The sequence below is a fragment of the Cupressus sempervirens genome, chromosome 2 (genome assembly GCF_028749045.1).
Source record: "Cupressus sempervirens isolate cs-2001-9-10 chromosome 2, ASM2874904v1, whole genome shotgun sequence".
Classification (NCBI taxonomy): domain Eukaryota; kingdom Viridiplantae; phylum Streptophyta; class Pinopsida; order Cupressales; family Cupressaceae; genus Cupressus; species Cupressus sempervirens.
In genome coordinates, this window is record NC_143119.1 from 415437772 (window position 1) to 415463130 (window position 25359).

Genomic DNA, 25359 nt, shown 5'->3' on the forward strand with positions numbered 1-25359 from the left:
CTTGTTGAATTTTGAGTTAGGTGCCTTTGTCCTTGTTAGGCAATGCTTGCTGATATGACCGGTCTTCAAACAACTAAAGCATGTAGTTTGACTCAACCATCTGTTGTAGCTACCTCTGAAATGTGTTCTTATGCAATTTTCAGGGATGTGTCCATACTCTTGACAATAATGACAGCTATATCTTTTATTGTAATCCCAATTATAGGAATTTTCTTGGCTTCTTCCCTTGTTTGATGACCATGTGGACTTGGATTTGCATTCAAAAGTTTTGCATCCAAACTTCTGACAATTGTAGCAGCATCCTTCAAATTTTGGTGCATGCATGGTCCTTGTTCAACATTCATGTGCCTGATGACCTTGTTTGTTGCACTTGTAACAATATGACATGTTCTTTGGCTTAGCCTTCTAATTACCATTCTTGCTACTACAAACATTAGTTGTATGCCCTTTCTTTCCACAATGACGACAAGTAGGTTTAGATTTCTTACCTTTATTGTTTCTTTCTTCGGCAGCTTTGGATGATTCTCCTTCTTTAGTGCTTGTGTGGCCTAATCCTGATATGTCTTTACTAGATCTAGGGGATTTTAGTAGTTGCTCAAAGTACTTGATGGCTTCATTTGGCTTGTTGAAACTTTCAAAAAATTCCTTCTCTCTTTTTGGGTCATTCAGCAATTTCTCATTCTACAACTTTAATGTAGTTATCTCAATGTCCTTGACATTCAACTCATGATGGGCATTCATCCTTTGGCTTAGGGTGTCCAATTGCATGTTTGAGATCCTAGATAGCTCTGCTATTTTTTCTTCCAATCTATTTGCCAAAATTCTTTTGTCTTCTTCAATCATGGCCTTTTCTTCTATAGCTTTCTTCTTTTGTTCAGTCACCTCACATAGTAATATTGCTTGTGATTCTTGCTCCAACTTGAGATTTTTTATTTCCTCGGCTTGTGCTCTATTCTTGTCCATGACATCTGCAATTGTTGCATCAAATTCACAGGAGTTGCAATCTACAAATAACTTTGTGGTGTCAATCTCCTTCTATTGAGTGTCATTAATAACTTTGTGGTGTTAATCTCCTTGTACTGAGTGTCATTTTCAGCTATAGCAATCTCCTTCCCTCTCTTTAGCAAATTGCTCAAGGCATCTCTAGCTTCATTCAATTGTTATAGTAAGAGATGTATCTCAATATCCTGATTCTTAATAGTCTTTCCCAACTTGTAGATGTCCATCTCAAGATCTTTCTCCAAGCTGTAAAGCTTCCCCTAAAGAGAACTAAACTCTGATACCAATTGCTGGAAATACAAATGATAAATGTATACTTCTGAGAGTGTGGGGGGGGGGTTGAATTAGAAGTACTCATCTCTAACCAATAAAACTTTTAATCTTTAAAACAATGCATGCATAAACATATTGAAATAATATGTAAAGTAAATGCATCCACATAAAAACTTGACACCATATATGATTACCTAGAAACCCTCTAATGAGAAGTTAAAACTGGGGTAGGGATGACACCCACAATTCTTCACTACTATAGCAATAAAGTTCACCTGTTAAGGTTACATGATTTGACCATTCTCATGATTTTCCCTATGAAAGGCCTACCTTGTTAAAGGCTTACAAAGGATTCTTAGATCCTACCCTATTAAAGGATTTTAACACCCTGTTAAAAGTGTGCCTGGCTAAAGGACTTTAGAACACTCACTTGGAATGTCACCTTGTTAAAGGATTTCACAATGACTGTTAAATCAACCTTAATAAAAAGGATTTCATCCTGCTAATACAATTGTTAGAAAGTACAGTAGAATGTTTGATCTGATACACTTACAATCTGATATTATTGATTTTAGATCTCAATTCAGTCCTTCTTAATCCTTTTTGATCTAATATGGAATTGTTATATCCTCGATCCTCTGTTCTACAAACTAATTTTGCAATTTTGTCCTTCTTCTAAGTCACCTTGAATATATACTAATCAATTCACCCCTTTCACTGCTATCATCACCTTCTCACATGCATTCTCTAATGCTCTCTCTTATAGTCTTAAATTATGGGGCTTCATCTCCCTTTTAAAAGACTTTGGTGGCTTAGGGTTAGGTATGAATCTACGATTGAGATTCATCCAATTTCTTGCTCAATTCCTTTCATTTTTCTCATTGGTTTCATGTTGATCACATAGGGAATCCAAATAGATTCGATCTTATCTTCAAAGCTTCAAGATCTATCCATATGTCGGCTCAAAAAATGATTTACATAGTTGTTTGTGCCATCACAAACAACTAGGTCAATTCTGTGTTACTCGACACTTGTTGATATTGATGCTTGACACATACTATAATTTTTTCTGGCTTGGCACTTGAACTTACTCGGCATCCTTAATTCACTCGGCACTTGAACTACTTGACACTTACTATTTGCTTGACACTTGATTTACTCAGCACATGAGTGACTCGACACTCATTGCAACTTGACATCTGTACACATTATACTTGGCATATGTTACTAGGTCGGCATGAACTTAGTAAATTTCTTAAGTGTGTTGACACTCAATTGTCAAAACCAATTTTGAGATAAAAAAGCACACTTGATGTAGGGGTGATATCATAACAATTGGAGAGATATGTATAAAGGTTGACGTAAGATGAAGTGGTTTCTTTCTTCCCATTCTTCTTTCTTTCTATTCATAATCTAGTTTTGAGAACAAGGGTTGTCCTTAGATTAATGTCATCTATTTCAAGAATGTCCTAGTTGATGGGCTTCAATGGGTCTTCATTAATTTTCTTTAGATAATGGGGCTCCATCAAGTCAAATATATATTCAACCCCTTCAAAATCAGAGCAAATCCTACACTCTTTAATATTGTTAATGGTCAATCTCGACCAAGACCTTTTTCTCATCTCAAAATCATTGACACAGTTGGCTCAATAATCCTCCAATGTAGGTACATGGTGTTATGCTAGACTATGTTGCAAATTGTCATTCACAAAATTGTTGGGGTCAAAATGTGGCCTCAAATCTTTATACTTCTCAAAAGAATATTTGGTAGTTACTTTAGTGATATTTATTGTATTTGAATTTGATGAACAACAATAAGCTACAACAAAAATAGGAAATGAATGCCAACCTTATGTCTTTTTAAATATCTTTTGTTTATTTCTATAATTTGCCTGCATAATTCAATCATAACCATTTTCTCATCTAGGTAACTAGAAAATTTGTAGGGGATGTCATAAAAAACACACCTATTTTGATATTGGAGAACCTCAGGATTTGGGTGGCATAGCTTCCATATTCCAAAATTGCCATAATTACCTCAAGAGAAATTCTTCGCTATGGGCATCCTTGTAGCTCCCATGTTAGCTTCATAGTAAAAGCATCATTAACCCTCTAGAAATCAACATATATTTTTTGTGCAACTGTAAACTAGGGTAAAAGTCATAAATTTTAATATCATCATTAGTTTTTTCCACATGTCTGAAACCGAGCTAGTGTTAAGTGTACATCAACGCATAGATTATGTATCAAGTCACATAGAATAATTTGTTGAGAGGGAAATAAATGATTGGTTAACATATTTGGTCATTGATAATCTCTACCTAGTGCATGTATCCTTCTCTAGAGCACATAATCTATATAAAGAAAAATATCCATTCTTCAAGATTTAGGGCATCCTCATTTCCCCTCAATCTATGTAATAATACAAGAGTATATGCATTTTTTCCCTCTAGATTTACACTATAAATTATCTTTGGGAGCTTGGATTGACCCAACCCTTTCTCCTTGAATTGTTCTTGAGTCTTGCCTCTTGTATAATAGGTCTTCTTCTCACTGAAAGTTGACTGTGATAGAGAAAAATCCCACTTGACATATACTTCTCTCTTAGGTAACCATAATGCATTCTAAATGGTTTTCCTATCAATAGAGATAAGTACCTCTTTGTTCAGCTTTATTATTTATCTAGTATTTGGGTTGTATCAATTGATTCATTCTAATATTAGTTATGCACATTACAATGCAACAAGAAAACCAATTGACCACATCAAACTACTTACCGCTAATTTGTCTTTAATAAGGTGTCTTTCCTGATTGTTCACTTTCCTCTAAAGTTCATCTAAATCAAACTTGCTCAATTAAGTATCCCCAATTTTATGTAATTCTCTCTCCATCTCGTTCAAATGATCGCAACCTAAATATTTGAACCCCATTTGTATCCCTTTGTATAACAATATGTTTTAACTACGTGTTTGTAGGGAACATGTCACACCTCAACTCACCAAAGTCTTGTCGTTTGTCACTGCAAGAGTGATGCCCTAGTTCAACTTCTTCTTGATGCTTTTACTTGCTTAGAATAGCTTGGAAGTGCATAACAAACAATATGAATTGGTTCTTTTAATGTTGGACAAGTCACACCATTAAAATTGTTCATATTAACATTCAATGTTCTATAGCCTTTTAAAATTTAGCTATGTCATCATTTTTAAAATTGTGACTATCACCTTTAGAATCAGTTGTTTTTATACCACTAGGCTCTAGAAACCTTCTTGTAATTTTTAATTCTCTACTTTTCTTTATTTTGGCTTTCTTTTGAAGTGTCAAAATCTAAAAGGGGCATATGAACTATTTACTTTCTTTGCCCATCGCTTTTACTTAGCAAAGTGGAAGTTATTTCTTTCCTTCCATGCATTTGGAATTCGATGATGATGTAGGACTATAGAAAATTTTGAACTTCTCTCCTTTAGAGAATACTCTCTGACTTCAATTATTTCTTCTTAATGTTTAGATACAAATGGTTCTTTCTACGCTTACTATTTTCTCGAATAAGCATTTTCATGACTTCCTTGCCCTTGATCGACCTTTTATTTATGTTCTTCTCTTTCCTTTGAAACCCAATGATGCTTCCTCCATGCTTTAAATTATTTATGACAATATGTTTAAAACCAAGTGTTTCACTTTCTTTCAGTCTTGTAAATATTTCCTTGCACTTGTTAGATTCCATCGATACTCTGGAACACTTGCAAAACTCTGCAACTAACTTTTTAAAGGTAATAAATGATTTCAGACTTAATAATCCCAATGATTGAAAGAATGATCTGACATAGACAACTAGACCACCATATTTACAACTAGATTCTTCTTTTCCAAAGACTTATTCCCAATGGGTACCCAAAACCCAAAATTTAGACAATTGATAAAAAAACCAAGATAAATATTTTCTTTTCTGACCAAAGCTTTTCCTAGACCATTTTAGACCAAGGGTACCAATAGTTGGCAATGGTTTAAAATATGATGAAGTATAGACTTTTTTTTTTTGACTTTGTAACCCTAGATAGTCACCGATACCTTTGTTCTAACTTTAAAATCAAAATGAATTACATTCAAGAAATTAAACCCACATGTCATTTCTAGTAATTTAACTATGATTGTTTTTATGCTTTATATTAGATTTTCAAACTAGCAAAGAGTGTATTATTCATGCCCGTAGATATACAAATCATTGTTCAATATTTATGAAGATTGTTAATTAGGTATTGTAGAGCAACCTTAGTTAATATTCTTTTTTAATGTCATTAAGGGTGACTCCCTAGGAATTTTAGAGCCTAGAGTGCAAGGGAGAGGATTGTAAGATTGGTTATATGGCATTTGTTTCATTAAATCCAAGCATAAGATGTGGAAAACCTTTAGGATTTAATGATATGCAAATCTAGAAACTAACATCTACCTTTAGATTTAATAAGAAAGGTACTAAAACTCTATAAAACCTTTTCTTCAAAGCTTTCATGGGTTTTTTCGCCATGGAATGATGTTGAAATCAAGTATTACCTTTCTAATTATGATTGTGAAACTTTTGATCTAGTCATGGGGGCAATATCAATTAATACATGATTCACAAAATTGGTGTCAATTATCAAAAACCTTGGTGGACATGTTAGAAGTGGTGTTCAAGCTCTGCTTTTCAAAATTAAAATGATAATAAAGATATTATTGACTCTCTTCCCACATGCCTTTGATTCCCACTTTAAATCAATGATGACATTTGTGGCACCCAAACTTTTGTTTGGCAATATAGATTTTGTACCATTTTTTTAGTTCTTTTAGAGCTTGAATTGACTCATTTGTCTTAGTGAATTCTTTTTGAAGGCCTCTTTGTTGGCTCTAGGTTATCCCATTCAAGAGTCCTCAATTCTTTTACCTATTTTTTGGGTAACCAAAGTCTCTTAAACATATATTTTTATTTTAGCTTCAAGCTTGCAATATTTGTACTTGGATTCAAAAACCTTTTTCATGGCACATGTTCTTTTAAGAAATTGGTCTTACACCCCTCACAAGTTCAACTAGACTTGAAATGCTTTCAAAGTGAACATTCTATTTGATATAAGAAAAAATAAAGATTTATCTTTTTTTGCAAGTGTCTTGTTGATCAACAAGCTTTACTTTATATATATATATATATATTTGATTTGTTCCAATTTTTATTTATAGTAGATTTAGGTGAAACCTAACAAAGTTGCACTAGAGGTAAGAAATGTAAGGGGGAGGTTTCATATGATGAAGGCTATAATGAGAAGGATGTTGATATGGACATAAATAAAGACAAACTAGACACACAGAGTAAGAAGCAGAAGAAGCCTTCTCTTGAGCTTGGTAGAAAGAGTAAAAAATAGAAGAAGCCTAGTACTCAGGCTGCTATTAGTGGCTTGAATAAGGCTACCAGAGAGGTTTCCCCTGCCCCTGATATGGTCCCCATTCTGGATAATCCTACTCATGGTCATGCTACTCTTGACATGAACAATTCCCACTCGGAGGATGTTGCTTGATGGATGACTACCAACTTGGAGAACCTTAATAGTGTCCCAAGACCAAAGATCAATTTGGTAGCCAAGGTTGAGGAAAAGGGGAATGAAATTTTGATCTAGATGATACATCTATCCATGCTTATCTTGAGTGATTCCAATAGAGAGATTAAGTTGGATGCTCTTCTTACTATCATGAATGCTATGTTGGACTTTTACAAAGCCATTAAATGGTCCTTCCATGAGCTAAAGGAAGCCAACCCAAAGATCAGGGCTTTAGAAGTAAGGTGAACATGCAGGAGGAGGCTACTATGGTTGGTGACTTGGGGGATGAGGTTAATTCGGTTGAAGGTGTTAATGTTGGTTCGATAGGTAAAGTGAAGGGCACTGCTACTTTAAAAAATTTGGAAGATAGGGTCTTGGCATTGGAGGGTAAGATATCGAGCCAGGATATTTCTTTGAAGGGTATTGTCGATCAAAGCCATAAGATTCTCAAGGTCCCGAGTGAGCATATTAAGATTCTTCTTAGGAAGTTGGAGAACCACACTATGGATAGAGTCATCATTCAAGTCACTGATGACAAGGATTCCCTTAGAGATAGTTAGGCTGGCCCTATTAGAAGAACCAGAGCCAACACTAAGTGGAAGGACTCTACTGCTACCATTGAGGTTAAAAAGATAAAGAAAGTGATAAAGGAGATGGATAAACTGGAAGAAGATGTTGTTGAGTTGCTAAAGTGTCTTGGGTAGTTCTGATTTGGTGTGTCTTTTTTGTGTCTTGTTGTATATGAGGTTTCAATTGTTTGGTGGGCTTGGTCCTCTCAGTTGTTGCTATCTCTCAGTTTGATTGGCTTTTGTCTTTTACCTAACTTATTTTGTGTCTAGTTTTATTTTGTTTAATGTACTTTAAAGGTTTCCAACATAAGTCCTTTTTTGTAACAATATTTCAGGCCCCCCTTCATAACTTGTTTTTATGTAGCAAAACATAAAGTTGCACTTGAGGCAACCCATTTGTAGTGCTCCTTGATCGTGGAGCCAACAACGTTGTATGGTTACCTGAGTTCCTCAACCCACTTCTTCCTCCAAGGGTCGTTTGCCTCCTTATAAGTGACATTACAAATGTAGCTTCTCTGTTTAAGGGGTCATGGTTAGAACTTTTTATTTGACAATTTTTGCTTCTTTTTGACCACCCAAAATTCTCTAGTGCATTTTTTAGTTGGTTTGATTTCAATAAGTTTCCTTAATAGACCAACAATTTTCCTTACTAATGTTACAAAAGAAAAAGATATAAATAAAAAATGATCAGTAAGACCCTTCCATGGACACTCTGAACCTGATAACATATTTTAAAAAGCAAAAAACTAAACGATTGAAATCCTTCTTTTCTACACTTTGTTACTATAAATGCTCAATGACCTTATTTATATTTTTAAACTCAAAAATCACAACTTTTTCCACCCACCATTATAGAAAGTATTTTATAAATGATAAATTAAATATTATTTATTTTCCAATCTTTTTATTATCATTCTACATATAAAATCTATTTTTGGTTTGTTGAGAAGTATAGCAAAAAATAATAAACTAAAATGCATTAGTAACCGCTTAAGGCAGGTACAGAAAATGAATTTTTAATTACCCCTCAAACCTACGGTGTTAAGAGGAGCAATGCTTTTTATCACAGATCGAAGCTTACCAACTCTAATTATGAGCGGGGCCGCCACATGGACGAACAATCCGCGTCATCGAACAGGATCATAGTTCCGTCTATTCACACCGAAAGCTGTCGCTGCGATCTTTATCCCCCCACCCCACCTGCGTATGTCCATTTTTCCCGGCTAAATCCTGTTATGTGGAAACAAGATTTGATCGTCAATAGCTGCTCTAATTCGCTTCCTGGTTTTTGCAAAAATGAAATCTTTTCGACATTTGTGTTGTTTGTTGTTTAATGGGTTCTTTTGATGTGTGGTGAGAATGGGCAGCAAAGTCAAGGGTGCAATGGCCTCAATCGCAAGGGAAAATTCGTTCAAAACCATCTTTAGCAGTAGCAGGAAATCAGAGGACGATGACGAAAATCAATGGTCCCCATCGGCGTCTCACTCGCCTAGCAGAAAATGGATTTCAGAGCTTTCTTCCCTCGCTAATGTCGTCGTGGGGCGCTGTGCCAGGTTTTCTTGATTTCTGCATTCTGTAGAATAAATGTTCAAGTGTTTCTTTTGTTCTTCACTCTTTTTTTTGTTAAGGTCCCGGTCCCAAGCTAGATGCCCATGGGGCTTACAAGTTTTCTTTCATTGAATTACTGGTTTTTTCATCAGGAGTAAACCAGACCTTGCCAATTTACCCAGACATGGAATACAGAATGAAATTAATGGGGCACTAGATAATATGTCAATTCTGATCTTCCAATTTGTTTGACGCCTTTTTCTTACAGTTTTTTTGATCTGTAATATAATGTTTTAATTATATTAAAAAAGCTTTAACATTCTGTGCCACTTAAATTGGCTGATAGAAATTTGGCAATCTATCAACTATAAATTTCCTGCATCCCTCCCCATTACTATGCCACTTGGGTTCATATTTCATATTTCTGAATTCAAGAAACTTCTGCTATTACTAACTAAACTTGCCTATGCAGAATTTCTACCATAACATATATCAGAAGATAAACTATGCCCATTTAGACAAGATTGGGCCTACCAGATATGACATCGAAGTGCAAAAAAGTCACAGACAGACCCACTCATTGGCGCCATTTATTCGCTTGAAACAATGGAATGAAGGTTCGGCCACGGGTGTCCACCTTGCTCTTCTTCCTTTCCTTCACTCGTTGGGCAATGCCCTCGCCCCTGTCTGGCCACAGGTTAGCATTGGATCTCTGTGGGGTCGACTTCATTTTCCTCTGCCTTTCCCACTCAATCCTTTCCATCTCTGCTTCCGCTTCTTGGACATGCAGTAGCAACTCTTCGCAACCCATCTTATCAGGGCTTTAATCTGGCACTCTTTCAGCATTGACGAACTCTCTGAAGCCCCCTGTATAACCCACCATGGACCTTCCCTTGTTCTTTGCTCGACCCTTGGCTCTGCATGCCCCACTGCCGGAATTGCTCCACCAACCCATTGAGGCTTGACACACACTCGCAAACTTTCAAAGCCTCCTGGCGGCTGCTGAGCTGGAGTGTCCAAGCCCAAAAAAGTTAACTTACCGATTCTGGTTCTGATGCTGATGCGGGTGCAGGGTGCTGATGTGTGGATGCGCGGATTTTTTTTTTTCGATTCTGGATGCGTTTGACTGAATCCATATATATATATATATAAAGTTGTCAACTATAATTTATGTATGCAAATAAATACAAGAAATATACAAAAATAAACTATTTATTGAATCATTATCATAACCAAATTGAAATAAGAGTAATGTCTAATTAGCAAATTATTCAAGTTCAAAATTCCAATGCAATTCGAATTACAAAACCAAAACATAGTTCATGGTTCAATGTTGATCAATCAAGAGTCAAGGCTCAAGATTCACAAATCACATTCAGTCATTCAGAATCATAAGGATTCTCAAAAAAATCCACATTCTCATCATCTGCTCCTGCTGCAACACTTACAAGTTCATTTGAACCATGCATGGTTCCAGTTGTGATAGATGCACGTGCTATGATGTTATCAACATCATCATTTGTCATCATAGTAAGATCTTGAAGTGTTGCATCCAAGTTTGCACATTCAGCGGCTATATCCCAAAGCTTGGTTGACCCTTCCTTGCATCCATCCTCCTTACTTGACAAAAGACGCAAGTTGATATGTATATAAACCAAGTCCTCAGCTTTCTTTGAGCCCAACAGGTTGCGCTTCACTGAATGGATATAGGAGTATGTACTTCAATTCCGTTCAGCAGAAGAACTTGCAACCTGAATAGTGTTTATAAAAAATAAAAATTAAACATACAAATAAAAAAGCAAATTAGAGAATATTAAACACTAAAGTGTAGAATACAATTGCTAAATAATTCAAAAAAGAGAAAACTTACTTGTGAGAGGATCTTGATTACAAGAGGTTGTAGATGCTTGAATGGTTGACCGTACATGTACCACCATGTGATAGCTCCCATATTTTGGTCCTTTATTGCATATGGAGTAAGTTTTGATCTTGAAGCAAATAAGCCAAATTCTTGCCTCACCTTTTTGTGCATTTCATCATCTGGGAAGAGTTGCAAATGCAGTGTAGCACCCAGTAGCAACTTCTTCATCTGCATATGGTGCAATTCTATCTAGCATAGCAAGTACTTCCTGGCTATAGTACCTTGGAGATAAGGCATTTGCAAGGAGGTGCAATGGGGTAGTCATCCTCTCCCAATGATGATGAATGATATCCTCCACCTTTTGCACAAGGCTTCACATTCTGCGAGGTTAGTCTCATGTGCTTATATGGAAAACTCTAGCTTTTCTACCATGGTGTCCATACCATTTTACACATCCCCCAAGCAAGGTGCATCTGTATCGGCAAAGTGTAGCATAGTCATGATAGGCTCGGTGAAATCCAATACAAATTGTACACGAGCCCACCAATGCTCATCCAAGATCATACCCCTGACCTTCAAGGCTCTTGATAGCCTATATTATCACCGTGCTAAAATTCTGAAAATATATTGTGAAAATGTCATGAAGAGTTCTATGCAACTAGGGTTTCTCATATATTGTTGTCAAATTATCTAATAAAACCTTAACCTAGTAGGTTTGTGCCCTAGTCCATTTCGAAATTTTGCCTTAACCTAGGATCATACTAATGTTCTAAGACTTGTGTCCCGCGCTTAACCATTGAAAATATTCTTATCCCATGATCAGGTTGATTTTTACCCTAGGTTTTGTGTCTAGTGGGAGATTGCAATCAATTTTCAAATTTTCCTTGTCTCTTTATGAACTCACGATCAAAGTCATTAGCATGGAGTTGTAAGTCTTAGGTTTTCAATCTCCTGATGTTACGAAAAGGGGTTTAGCGCAAGTTCGTAAGGGGCAATTCATGGGTCTCCCAATATCACGATATCTAACACAAGCGTAAAGGTGTAGAAGTATTTTACATAAGGTTCCACTCTTGCACCCGTGTTGAGAGTGTAGCATCATAAGTGTTTTTCCTAGAGATCAGAAGGTATTACGATCTTACAATGGAAGGAGTAGCGTAAAAGCATAAATGCTTTTCCATGAAGTCTCGACCATATGCATGGATTAGAAGTGTGAGATTGTAAAGTGTAGAGCTTCAAGTCATGTGATGCTTACGATCTTACGATGTGGGGCCTAGCGCATAAGCGTAGAAGAATTGAGCACATGTCAATAAATTCTTCCAGGGATACGAAAGGTGAAAGATTGTAAGATTGTAAGGTGAGATGAAAAGACTCTTGCAACTACGAAATAAGGTGAAGCATAAGTTCAAAAGATGAAATAAGAAGGGTCCTAATGCCACGATAAAGAGTCAAGTGTATGATTGGGAGACTAAAGTAAAGCTAAAGTTAGAGCCTTTGGGGTTACGGTAAACAATAAAGGCAATTGTAAGTGTACGGTTAGAGGGTTAAGACAGAAGTCAATCCAGAGTTACGGTGGAGGTTTGTATAGCTGTTAGCGTGAGATTGTAAGGCAATAGGAGAGAAACCTTGATGCTACGAGTATCATTGAAGCGTAAGATTGAAAAATCCTTAATGCACAATGCCGATGTTACACGAAAGGTTGTAGACTGCTAGGCATGGGTTTGCAGTTTGAAGATAACATTGCGAGTGATATTTTTGATCTCACGGTAAACTAATGAGCGTAAGGCTGAAAGGAATATAAAAGGGCTCTTTGCTGATACAAAAAGGGATTGAGCGTAAGATCGCAAGGATAGTTGTTCTTGTCTACGAGGTTACGAAGGGTTTTAATTTCGAATAAAAGGCGTAAGGTCGTAAGGATAGTTGTTCTTGTCTACGAGGTTATGAAGGATTTGAATTTCAAATAAAAGGCGTAAGGTTACAAGCCCTAAATATAACATGAAAAGGATTTTTGCTTTCTTTGAGTTGGAAAAGGACAAAAAGGTTTTAAAAGTACAATAAAGTGCTAAGTTGGATAATTAAGTCAATGAAAATGAGGTGACAGAAAAAGCTGAGAATTAAAGCTCATGCATGTTGGAAATCAATGCAGCGAAGAAGTTGATGAGATATGTAGAGCATAAAAAAACACTTTCCAGGTTGAAGCAAAATACCATTTACAAAGCACAAAGAATTTGAGAAGTTGTAGAGCTTTCAGATCTTATTTGCAGTCAAGATGTCAAAGGAGGAGGTAGAAGAGATTCGAGCTAAAAGACATGGAAGTTGCAGAGACATCAACTTCAAAAGGAGGAAAAACTCGATAGAGAAAGCCGAACAAATATGTAGATGAATGGATGAAAGATATTCCCAGAGTCGTCGAATGCCATCTCCACAAATGATCATGATTTCAGAGACCCGTATGCGTTTTGCAGAGATGTAATTTGTGTTGATGTCAATGGATATAAGTTGTTTAGATACTTTCACAACAATAGGTTTGAGAAGATTCCCATTTGCAACCCATGGAGAAGAAATATGGCGAAGCTACTATTCCCAGAGGTATATGTGGATGTTGATTTGATGAAAGCCCTAATCAAATCATACAATTCAACAACCAAATCATTCCACAGGCACGACTAGAGTATTCTTTGTACACTGGACTGTGCTTTGTTCATTGAAGCAGGTCAGATGAGTGTCCCAATTGATATAGAAGAGCTTTAGGGAACATTCAAAAGAAATGTGAATGCTTACATTGGAAAAGCAATGATGCATCATATCCCTATGGACCTCAAAAGGGTAGAAGATTTTCCTAAGAAGGTAGATAAAATAATGCCTGTGAACAAGTTCAAGAATTACTTTCAGAAAACTGTATATGTTGTCCACAAGGTAGTGGGAAGTGATGGTTCTGATATGATGTATGGATCAATATATATTATAGCTCGGGATGTGTAGGATGCTTTCCACAATGTGGAATATGATTCTGTGGGTTATATCATTGAGAAGATGCAAGGACAGATTGAATTAGCACATATAGGAGAATTGGGGAATTTTAGATTGCACCATTATTCATTGTTGATGCATCTTATTTTATACAAAAATGTCGGATACATTTAATCCAGGTTTCATTGATTAGACGTGTAATGAGAATGGAGAGCTGCCAGTACAACTATGGACACGGGTATGGGATAGATACTACCATTGCTCTGATTCTATTTCTTTTTTCAATAATTTTAGTGCAGTAATAATGAAAATGTTAAACCCTAGTTTCTTTAGGGCCCCTAAAATTTTGAAAAGTTTATTAAGAACAACCCTCTTGCGCGAACAAAAGAGACTAGATCACAATTGGGGTGATGTCTTCTTGTTCCAAACTTTTTCTCTTGTGAGAGTTTATGCATGTCCCCAGCCACCTCATGTATCGCCAAAGTATATCCCTCCTAGGTTTGTAATCATTGAATTTCTATGGCAGCTGATCATGGTAGATAGGGAGTACTTACGGCCAAAGTTGCACAAGGGCACCTTTTGTGTAGATGTTTTAGGATAGGAGAGTTTTCAATTGGGAAATAATCTCTTGATAAAAGTCATGCATTCCTTAGGCATTATAATTTATCTACTACCCCATATAGAATCTGTGATCCAGAAAATTTCATGAAAAATACCTTGAAAGAGATCAGAGGTTATGTGTTGCCTAATACTAGGGAATTTCCCCTCAAGGATTTAATTACAAACACTATAGCTGAAGGGGAAGCCATTGAAAGATTAAGAAAATATGATAACATCCTAAGGGTGGAGAATGAATCAAAGAGGACATACCCAAATTTCAAGGGTTTTTATTTAGATGTTCCATACCCCTATAGGCTAAAGAAGATGATTGACAATTATGATGATATTATGGCACAAATGCTTGAGGAGCCAATAGGTGAAGAAGGGAGGGTAAACCCTGAGTCCCTTGAGCCTAATGTAGTTTTGGAAGTTGACGAGGAGGAGTCGACAATAGTATTATGGGTAGCCAAAGGCAACAAAAAGCAGAAAGTGATCCAAGTACCTGATAAGGTGAAACAGAGGACACTACAACTGATACCCGATAAGAATCAATATTTTGCTGATTTAAGGTAAAACTATTTGCAAGACAGAGTAACAATAACAGAGAATTCTCTGACCGATTTGCAATTGACAACAACTAGATTGGATGATAGGATCATCCAGTCAGAAAAATTCATTGAAGATGATGAATTTTTGAAATCTGTTGAGTTTAAAAGCTTTTTGTACAAAGTCAAACAAAGTGAGTTGGTCCTGAAACTCAAGCCTGGTGAATTTGAGGAGAAGATCCAAGAAATGGTTGATAAATTGTAGGCATAAGATCTTGAGAGTGACAAAATGACTCCTACAAAGGCTAGAGACCTTGTACAAAGGAGTGGAATGCTTTTAGTGCCTTGTTGGGACCTTGAGCAAGCATTCATGCTGGATCAGATCAGAAAACAAGAAAATGCAATTTCATATGAGGCATTTGGTGTTGATGGTTTCTGAAGAGGGTCAATACTCAACATAGACTCTAAGTCCTTGGCATCGTGGAGCATGGCACCTGAAACAAACAAGCCAAAGCTAATGGACATTCAAAGCACTGCTCAAGGCAATATGATTGTATCGACTATGCATAATACTTTTGGTATAGAAGTATCTAAGGCCTTGAAACACTTTTCGTTCATGAATGAGGCCAAGGTTGAAGAAATTGAAACCAGGCTAGCCAAGACCTTCCATGATTACATTGACATCAGAAAATTGTATGAGGAAGAGCTCAAAAAGAGCTATGTCTATGGGCAGAGAATAAATGAGTTGGGGTCAAAAGCTAAGGAGCTAGAAGCTGAAGTGGTATCTTTGAAGGATCAGCTTAAGGCAGCAGAGCAGAGCAGAGTAGAAGTCAAGAGTGAGGAACCAGCATGGACCACTCTGGATACAGCAACTCATACTATAGAACAAGTGCAAAATCCAGATTGGTCCCGAGTCTCAGGGGATGAGTACTGATGTTGAGGCTCCGCAGTAGGGTGGTGAGATAGGTACAAATGTTTTAAAAGGTATGATAGGCCACAGGATAGGCACTTTGAAGAAGATTTATCAACAGGCACATAGCCTTTTCATTTGTCTACAAAGTGTTGAGCATATATGCAACGAAGCACTACTATGGCTATCACCCATTTTTAACCAATGGGGGCCATATAGTCAATTTTTTGAAAGATTAATATTGTTAATGGCAAAGAAGCCTGATTTGCCTAATAATATTTTCATAGTAAAGGAAGGTTTGGAGACAATAAAATAGTTAATTGGTTTCTTTATTGGTAAGTTCTAAATTGTGTAGAATAAAATGAAGATTCTAATAGGAGGAAGTGATTCTTACATTCCACCAATTTTGGATGCTGACAATAAGTTAAAAGACTGGCAAGAATGGTCAAATTCTTTTGACTCAATATTAGCTCTAGAAGGAGTAACAAACACTTTTGATAGTGATACAAATAATGTTGCTTTCAATGATTTGATTGATTCTCTTTTCAAAATGGAAATTGATATGAATCGGTTTCTAATTGAGTCAATAAGCATAACAGATGCTAGGTGGAATAAAGCAGTTAATGATTTGGATGAAGTTAGAGGCACTGAATGGCCAACAAAAAGAGAAATCTATGTGTGGGAAGTAGTCAGTGAAATTAAGATTTTACCCATAGGAGACAGTTAGAAAATCATGGCTAAATTGCAGAAGAGGACAAAATAGAGAAAAAACAGTTATTATGATAGGTTGTTGAAGTTGTACACATGCTCATCTTGGAGACACCTGAAGAGAGATTGCTACCTACCAGTTTCAGAATTGCTTCCTATCTTATTTCCAAGTACAGAGAATGTTTTGCAAGAGAAAAGTCCGATATCTTTGTATTTGTTTTTGAATCAAGTTTTGACAAGTGTCCTCCCATCTGAAGCTTGTTGCAATCCTTGTCTATGAAAGGATTTCCAGGATGTGGAGTGAGGGTCTGATTTCTGTTTCATTTTAATGATAATGCTATTTTGCAGTCTATCCAAAATTATAATGTTAATTTCATGTTGTTTTAACTTTGTATCCTGAGAATATAGTGGATCATTGAATGACAATTTTGTCAAGTTCTAAGTTATATTCTGAGTTTTGCATCAGATATGTGTATTGCTCTCAAGAAGATTAATACAAAAGGGTATTTCTGAATATTTCTGTCTTTAAATTCTGTCTCCATTTTCATGTATTTGTTACTTTGAGATTGAATGAGTAAAGTTCATTTAGTTTAATGCATCTTTGGATGAGTTGCATATCAATTCATTGTTGCTTTTAATTCAAGCAATTAAGTAAATGCTTCCGTGAATTGATAGGGTTTCTAAGTGTATGGAAGGGATATAATAAGAATGGGATTTGAGGTTAAAAGCTGATATATTTGATTGCAAGTCAATTGAATAGATCAAGATTTACTCATATGGCTCTGTGTAGCAATGGATAAGGCACTGGTCATTAATTGAGATACAAATTGGGACAGTCATTTGTTTGCATAATTCACATTTAAATCGGACCAATTATCTAAAGTCTATGAGAAAGGATTACATGTTGGTCACTCACTTATTGTCATATCTTTTGAATTTATAGTTGGCTGTTGTAAATCAATAGTTAATTTCAATTTCAAGAAGATTAAGAGACCAAATCTGCTTTTAAAGGGATGTGTGATGTGAAAATATGAAGAAATGTTGAATTCCCTAGGTAGACCCGCCTTGGTTAGTAGAGCCTAAAGTGTAGGAAGCATTGTTGCTTCATTAGTTGGTCTAGATGTGAATGGGTTTTGCTGAAAATGGGAAGTAGCTAATCCCTAGGTATACCCTTATTTTGTCTTCTGGTGTTGTTTTAAGATCTATAGTGTTAAAACACCAACAAAATGGCGACTCTATTGGGGAGTTATGAAAAGAAACTCATTATTTGAAATACTGGAGTCTCTGGTGTAAGCTATACATCTGCAGTCATATTTCTAGTTGTCTTGTGCCTATGTTTTGTATTGGTCTCTTTTAAGTGACAAACCTTGAGAATTTGATAAAAATCCCAAGACTACAAGAGCTACATGACGTAGGATGTGTTTGCATAGTGCCTTGTTGCCAAATAGAGTTTACGTTTCCCAAAGTACACCATATTAAAGTCATTTTGGGTTGGGCCCTTGTGTCAGATCAGTTTTCAGGTGTGTTTTTCCCGTGATATTTTCCTATCTTCTAGCTATAATAAAAGTTTTTTTCCCCCTATTGGGTGGCGACTCGGTCAAAGGTTTTGTTAGCTAGTGCTGATATTATAATAAGAGATGGCTAGAAAAAACACGAGAGCATATGTAAGAGAAAACCTAGAGATCCTGTTATATACAGAATTACCAAAAGTTGGTAGGAAGAATTGGCCTAAGAAGAAAGGTGAGTCCAGTCATACGTGGAAGCTCAGAGATAATCCTCAATACCAGCCTATAGTGGAGAAAGAAATCTTGTCCCATAGTTATGAGTTAGAGAGTACTAGGCTTTTGGGTGGTCTTTTTACAACACCTTTTCAAGAGGAACAACTTTACCAAGATAAAATGGTATCATCCATGGGAGATACTATCTTCAGATCAAGTGATTTAGGAGGAATAAATCAGCATCTGAGACCTTGAGGCATTCAGTCTAGCAGATCTCACCCTAGGCATGTTCCTTTGATTGAGATAAATCTCATTGACCTAAGTGATCCTACGGAATCAGAAACAACCATTACAGATCCTAATGATTTGCTGACAGAGGTAGAAGCCCTTAGGAAAAGAGTTGTTGAGGAAGATGCCAAACGCATCTGTTTGGAAAAGGAGAAAGAGCAAATCACTATGAATGCTCTCATTGAAAGAGACAACCTGCTTAGAAGAATGGCTGTTTTGCAGGATCGAAATAAGAAATTAGAAGATAAGTCTACTTCCTTACATTCAGATCTTTTTGGGGATGTTGGGGAAATGAGATCCAAAGTTCATGAGTATGAGCGGATTGTGCAGGAAAAAGTAGATCTTGTGGTTGTACATATCCAACCATATAAGTCCATTGGAGAGAAAACTAATGCCCATGCTATTGATCTTACCAACAAAGCTATTGATAAGGGTAAGCAGAAGGTAATTGGTGTCAAGATAAATGAACCAATTGTTGCATCCATAATGTCCCTGCCACGTCAAATATAGATCTAGAATTGGAAAAAGCTAAGAAACAACAGGAAGATGTAGCTAAGGAACTTGAGAAGGTAGAGAATGAGGCTCAGACAACAGAAATGAGGAAGAAAATTCAGTTTCTGACATTTACCTCTGGTTTGAATGCAAACCAAGGTCAACCCACATTAGGGATGCCTTGTACTACAGCCTGTAGTCCCACAATGAGTAATGTCACAGCTTCTCAACCTGGTCCCCCTTCCTCTTCTACCATAGTAGCACAACAAGCTAATGTCCAACTAGGAAAAACAAATATTAAGAATCAAGTTGTTGGATCTAGTTTTGCTGGTGCTGTAGGTTTCACAAAGAGACCTATGTACATGGAGAGGTATAAACAAATATCTTTCCTAGGTATCCTTGGTCATCCAAACCCTGTCCCAAATGATTTAAGAGATAAGGCTACAAAATTTTCTGGAAATAATGCTGTCAGTGATGAAGAGCACCTTAGAAAGTTTAAAGATATGCTGAATGATTATGAAGTTGAGCGTGAAGATGTGGTCATGAAGCTGTTTGTACACTCCCTCACAGAGGATGCCAGGGATTGGCATAGGAGATTACCTAATAATAGTATTAGTTTTTGGGAAGATCTTGAAAAGTGTTTCAAAGAACAATATGGGGATAATAATAATGCTAGCTTTATATTGAATGAATTCAACAATATAAAGAAAAATTAAAATGAGTCTATATTTGATTTCAATGTCAGATTTCAAAAGGGAGTGTACAAATTGTTCCAAGGAATGAGGTTGGAGGAAAATGTTTGCCTTACAACATATTTCAATGCCTTTGACAGTAAGATGACTTATATTTTGAGGGATAAAGATCCTAGAATATTAAGAGATGCCCTTAGAATAGTTGTAAACATTGAAAATAATAGGAAAGCTTCTCGGAAGCTAGGAAGAAGAGATAATCCAAAGCTTTTCAACCTCGTAGCAATAAAAGGAAGGTGATAAGCCTGCTGCAAATAAGAAGCCTGAAGAGGATAAGATGTTGAACTTATTGAAGAATATGAATCCTCCAATTGGAAATGCTAACAAAGAAAATACTGGTGATAAACCATAGTTCAACAATTTCAACAGACAAAACAAAATGCAAAATTATCCCTACATGACCCAGTGGAAGGATGGAAAACCTATTGTTCTTCCTGCAAAGAATTCTAGTGAGAAGAATACCCGCGATCCCCTTCAAAAGGCCTCTGTCAACATGACAGATGACTCTCCATGGTGTTTAGTATGTTAGTTGCCTCATTCACCAGAATACTGTGCTGTTGCTATCTCTTTCTCCACAGATCAGAATGAAGATGAGGATAAGTCTGATCATGAAGAAAATACTAATGATGTGGGATGTAACATTGTTGAATATTATGATGATGTGTCTGACTGTGATGATACTGATAATGACGTGTATGAAAAGAGACAGATGCATAATGCTATACATCAGCAGATTTTCTCAGATGAAGATGAAACAAGTGATGATACTTGTAACATGATCTCTTCAAAGAATGATGAGGTAGTTTTGAGAAGGCCCACCCAAGAGGAAATTAACCGGATTACTGCTAATATGGTTGCACATGTGTAGACCCGTGGTATGATATCTAAAGATAATGTTGGTAGAGTGGCTGACATTTTTGTCAAGAAGACAGAGCCCAAAGGGGAAAATGTAAATAAGCCTAAGGAGGGTCATAACATCAAGGTCAAAAACGTGAGTAAAAGTGGGAAACTAAGAAGGAATAAGCTTCAAAGATTCCAAAGTCTCAGAATAATGATAAGCAAAAGGGAGAAGAAAAGCCATCCCTTGTAATTGCTTGAAGCAGTGAACAAAAGACCCGTGATACTGTTGGCACTATTGAAAAACAAAAGGAAGTAAAAGGTATGCATGTTGAAAACTTTCCTAATACTCCTATTGATATGTTATCCATGTTGTCACAGATTACTGTGAAAGTTCACTTTCTGAATTATTAAGAATCCCAGAACATAAAAATAAAGCTATGGCATGGGTTGGGAGTGTTCAGGAAAATGTTGATCTTATTTGTAGCTCAAATAAAATCCCTGTTGAAAACGGTGAACCAATATAGATGGAAGGAGTAGTATCTCAAATCCCACCTATGTATCTGGATGATTCAGTTAACCAGTGTCTAGGAAATATTGACCCATTTTTCTTAAGTATTGTGGTAAATGGGAAGACCTTAAAGAACTCTATGATAGATTCTGGTGCATCAAATACAATAATGCCTTTTGAAGTCATAAGAGAGTTAGGATTGAAAGTAGATACTGTTCAAGGTAGATGTTGTGCCATGGATCAAAGTGAGGTTAGTGTCATAGGGACCATAAGTGCATTACCTTATAGGTTAGCTGCATATCCTAGTAAAGAGTTAACAATGAGTGTTTTGGTAGTTGATATTCCACCTCAGTATGGTATGTTACTATCAAGGAAATGGAGTGCAGCAATGGGTGGAAATATGCAATGTGATCTGTCTTATGCCACTTTTCAAATTGAAGATAAGCTGGTCAAAATCAATAGAGAACCCAAGAGTGTTTACGTGATTGAACAAGATATTGAAAATAAAATGACATGTTTTGTAGATACTGATGTAAATGCGTTCAGGGCAGAATTTTTGGTGTTACAAAAGGAATCAGTCAAGTTCCCTATTACAAAAGAAGTTAACTCAAGAATCAGAAAAGGGAGATTTATGGGCCATGTATTTTGATGGAGCCTGTTGTAAAGATGGGTCAGGAGCAGGTATTATTTTAATTTCTCTAGAGGGTTTCACTTATAAATTTTCTCTCACTTTAAGTTTCCCATGTTCAAACGACATTGCAGAATATGAGGCTTTTTTGTTAGGATTGAGGTTAGCTCATAAACATGGTATTAAGTGCTTGCATGTTGTTGGTGATTCTGAGCTAATCATTTCTCAAATAAGAGGAGTATATGTGTCTAAAAATAAGAGACTGAAACAATATAGTAATGCTGTTTGGGACATGATAGAGAGCTTTGATGCATTTGGGATAATATGGAAAGATAGAAGCAACAACAAGATGGCTGATTTATTGGCAAATATTGCTATAAAGCCTAATGATGTGACTTTTGCTGGTCTATCAAAAGTGGAAGTGCAGATCAGACCATCTATCCCTGTTAATATTCAAAATGGGCAAGTCTTTGAAGATGACAAGGATATCAAAAGTTTTCTAAATTGTGAAGACCAATTTTGGGGGCAAGAAATTGATTGTGCAGCACTTGTGGAAACAATAGATGACAAGGATACCATTTTTGGTGAAGAGAGTGTTTAATTGAAAACAAACAAGAATCCTGTTTTTGATTTTTTTGATAGATCTAAAACAAGTGAAAAGGAGCATGATGCAAAGGATTTAGAAGAGATAAACCTTGGAACCAAAGAAGCACCTAAGAAAGTGTATGTAGGGAGGAAGTTATCTCCTAAAATCAGGCAGACCTGGTTGATTTACTGAGAAAATACAAACATGTATTTGCCTGGTCATATGATGATTTAAAAGCCTACAGAGAGGATCTTTTTCAACATGAAGTCCCATTGAAGGAAGGAGCCAAGCCTTTGAGACAGAAACAAAGGCCTATCAATCCAATTTATCCAATTTTAGCACCAAAAATGCAAAAATAATTGATAAAATTGAGGGATGCAGGGATCATCAAACAGATTAGGCAGCATTCTTAGGTATCAAACTTGGTTCCTGTTAGGAAGAAATATGGTGATATAAGATTATGTGTTGATTTCAGGAATCTGAACATCTCTTCATTAAAGGATAATTATGGTGTGCCCAATATGAAAGCCATGTTGCAAAGAGTAACTAGGTCAGAATTGATGTCCATGATGGATGGTTTCTCTGGTTATAATCAAAGGGTTGTGAAAGAATCAGAACAGTACCGGACTGCATTCACAACACCTTGGGGAACATATGTTTACAATAGAATGCCCTTTGGTTTAACCAATGCTGGTGCTACTTTCCAGAGAGCCATGGATGTGGCTTTTGCAAACATAATTGATAAGTTTCTAGTAGTGCATTGAGATGATTTAACAACATACTGAAAGGATGAAAATGACCATTGTATGCATTTGGAAAAAGTATTTATCAAAGCTCTCAAATATGGTATTTCCTTGAACCCCAGGAAGACAAATAGATCATTTTATTTTGGTTTCTTGAGAAAATCTTGTGATGTAAAGACAATATGATAAGAACAGTCAGAGGAGCATACGATATTTTGTGGAGAGGAGATTTTGTGGCATGTCAACATATGAGATGTTTCCATGGAATATTGCTTCTTGACAGATGACGCATGATATCTAAAACATCCAATCAAAGACAAAGGATGTGATGAATCAATGTTAGATTCCAAAATAGGGATATTAATCCTCTAAATAGATTTTCATCAGGGTTGTGGCTTAGATTTGAAGAATAACACATGAAGACAGAAAATAAAAATTTGGGTCAACATGAAAGGGGATCCTCAATGTTGAAAACTAAAGCATGATAGATAAAAAATAAAACAACAAATAAAAGGGGTAGGATAGAAAACCCTCTATTTCCAAGTACCAATGAAATACGAGGGTTTTGCTTTCACAAATCATCGTCCAACCATTGTCTTCCCAATCTTGATCATATTGAGAGGGAGGTTGGGATTGTAGTGGTATGCCCGCTATAGGAGCCCTATGCACACCACCAACAACTAAAACCAAGGATGAAATTGCCTTGACATTCTCATTCAAGAGCTTGACAATATAGTTCAAGTATTAAAATCTTGCCTTTTAGAATTTTTTTGTTTTCTCCCAATTATACATTGTGATGTGTACAACTTGTTTATAAAGCTACTAGTCAAAATATAGGATGATGATACTTCAAGTAATCCTTGAGCTCAAGAACGCATGATTATTACAATAATAGAAAGCTTCTATTATTAGTTAATGGTTATCTGTTTGTAATCTATTGTAAATATTAGAATGTTTCTAATACTCAGTTAGCCTGTAGATAACTTAGTTTTCTATTACCTAGAATAGAATGTTTCTATTCTTTACTGTCATTTTCTAAGGAAACATCGTTTCATTCTTTTGTATATATTGACCTCTCGGTCTTTGCTAATATCAAGCAAGTATTTTACCAATTACTTTGTAATATGGTATCAAAGCCAATATATATATATTTTTTCGAAAATCATAATTTCTTTTTTGAAATTCTTAGACCCTCTTTTTGAAAGTATTTTCTTGAGATATTTGCTCTGAACTAGGGTTTGTCTGAAAATTATTGCCATTAGTATTCACATTTTTGTTGGCGAAAATCGCGCCTATGCACAACGAAGATCGTTTTTTTTCCACTGCTCGTGAGTGGAAAAATCACGTTTTCTCTCTGCATCTCATGCGATTTTAATCCGTCTTGTATTTGGTCATTGTGGGCTTGATCAACCACCAAAATTTGTTCTTTTTTCCCCTCATTTCGTGTGACCTCTAGGCGTCGATTTTCCTGTGTGTGCAAGCTCGCTTCGGGCTTCTTTTTTCTTAGATCTAAAGCAACAAACTTCTGTGTTTTTCCTACTAATATTGCTGCGACCTCTACACAACATTGGTGGCCTGTGGTATCTACCTATTTCTGGTCCAGCTCTGCAACCTTTTTGCCCAAATCCACCATTATTTGGAACTCGTTTTGTAGTTAGCTAGGGTTTTGCTCGAAACTCTAATTTCTGTACCAGATCTGAAATATTTTTACATACTCTTGGTGGGTAGTCCAAGTACTCAATTGGGTTGTTGTGAGATTTTTTTGGGTGCCTCGATTTTTGAGCCAACGGATCCAAAATCCAACAACGTATTCTTTTTGGGTTTTTCAAATTCTCTTCCAGACACCTCTTCAATTTTTCTAGGTCCTCCATTCTTTTGCCTCAAAGTATGTACCTTTACAAATTTTCGTGCTTTTCACTATAAAACGTGCTATGACATCTTTGACTAATATTTTGCTCGAAGGCAATTCAAAATTCAATGGTCAGAATTACAACACATGAAGTAGCGGATACTAGCAATCTTTGAATATTGGAATATTGATCAGATTGTTCTCGGTGTTACAAAGCGTCTGATTGCAACTAGTACTGATAAGGATATGGATCTAAATAATTGGGAGGCAGTGATGCTTCTCAAATTATTCATAGCTAATGATCAACTCTCTCAGATTCCATCTAGCAAAACAACTGCAGAGTATGGGAGCATCTCAAGAAACTTCATGAGACATCAGCCAAAAGCATAACCTTCTTTCATAAGAACACTTTATTTT

General features: G+C 36.2%; 1 protein-coding gene across 1 annotated transcript in view; it reads left to right on the forward strand.

Annotated features, from left to right (window-relative positions):
- The first annotated feature begins 8430 nt into the window (after positions 1 to 8430).
- Positions 8431 to 25359, forward strand: part of LOC149572867 (heat-inducible transcription repressor (DUF639)) — a 74762-nt gene continuing 57833 nt past the window's right edge. Inside the window, exons 1-2 of the mRNA XM_089813941.1 lie at positions 8431 to 8606; positions 8770 to 8955. Of these exons, the coding sequence (XP_089670067.1) occupies positions 8512 to 8606; positions 8770 to 8955 (281 nt within the window). The 5' untranslated portion in view covers positions 8431 to 8511. The remainder of the gene's footprint in view (positions 8607 to 8769; positions 8956 to 25359) is intronic.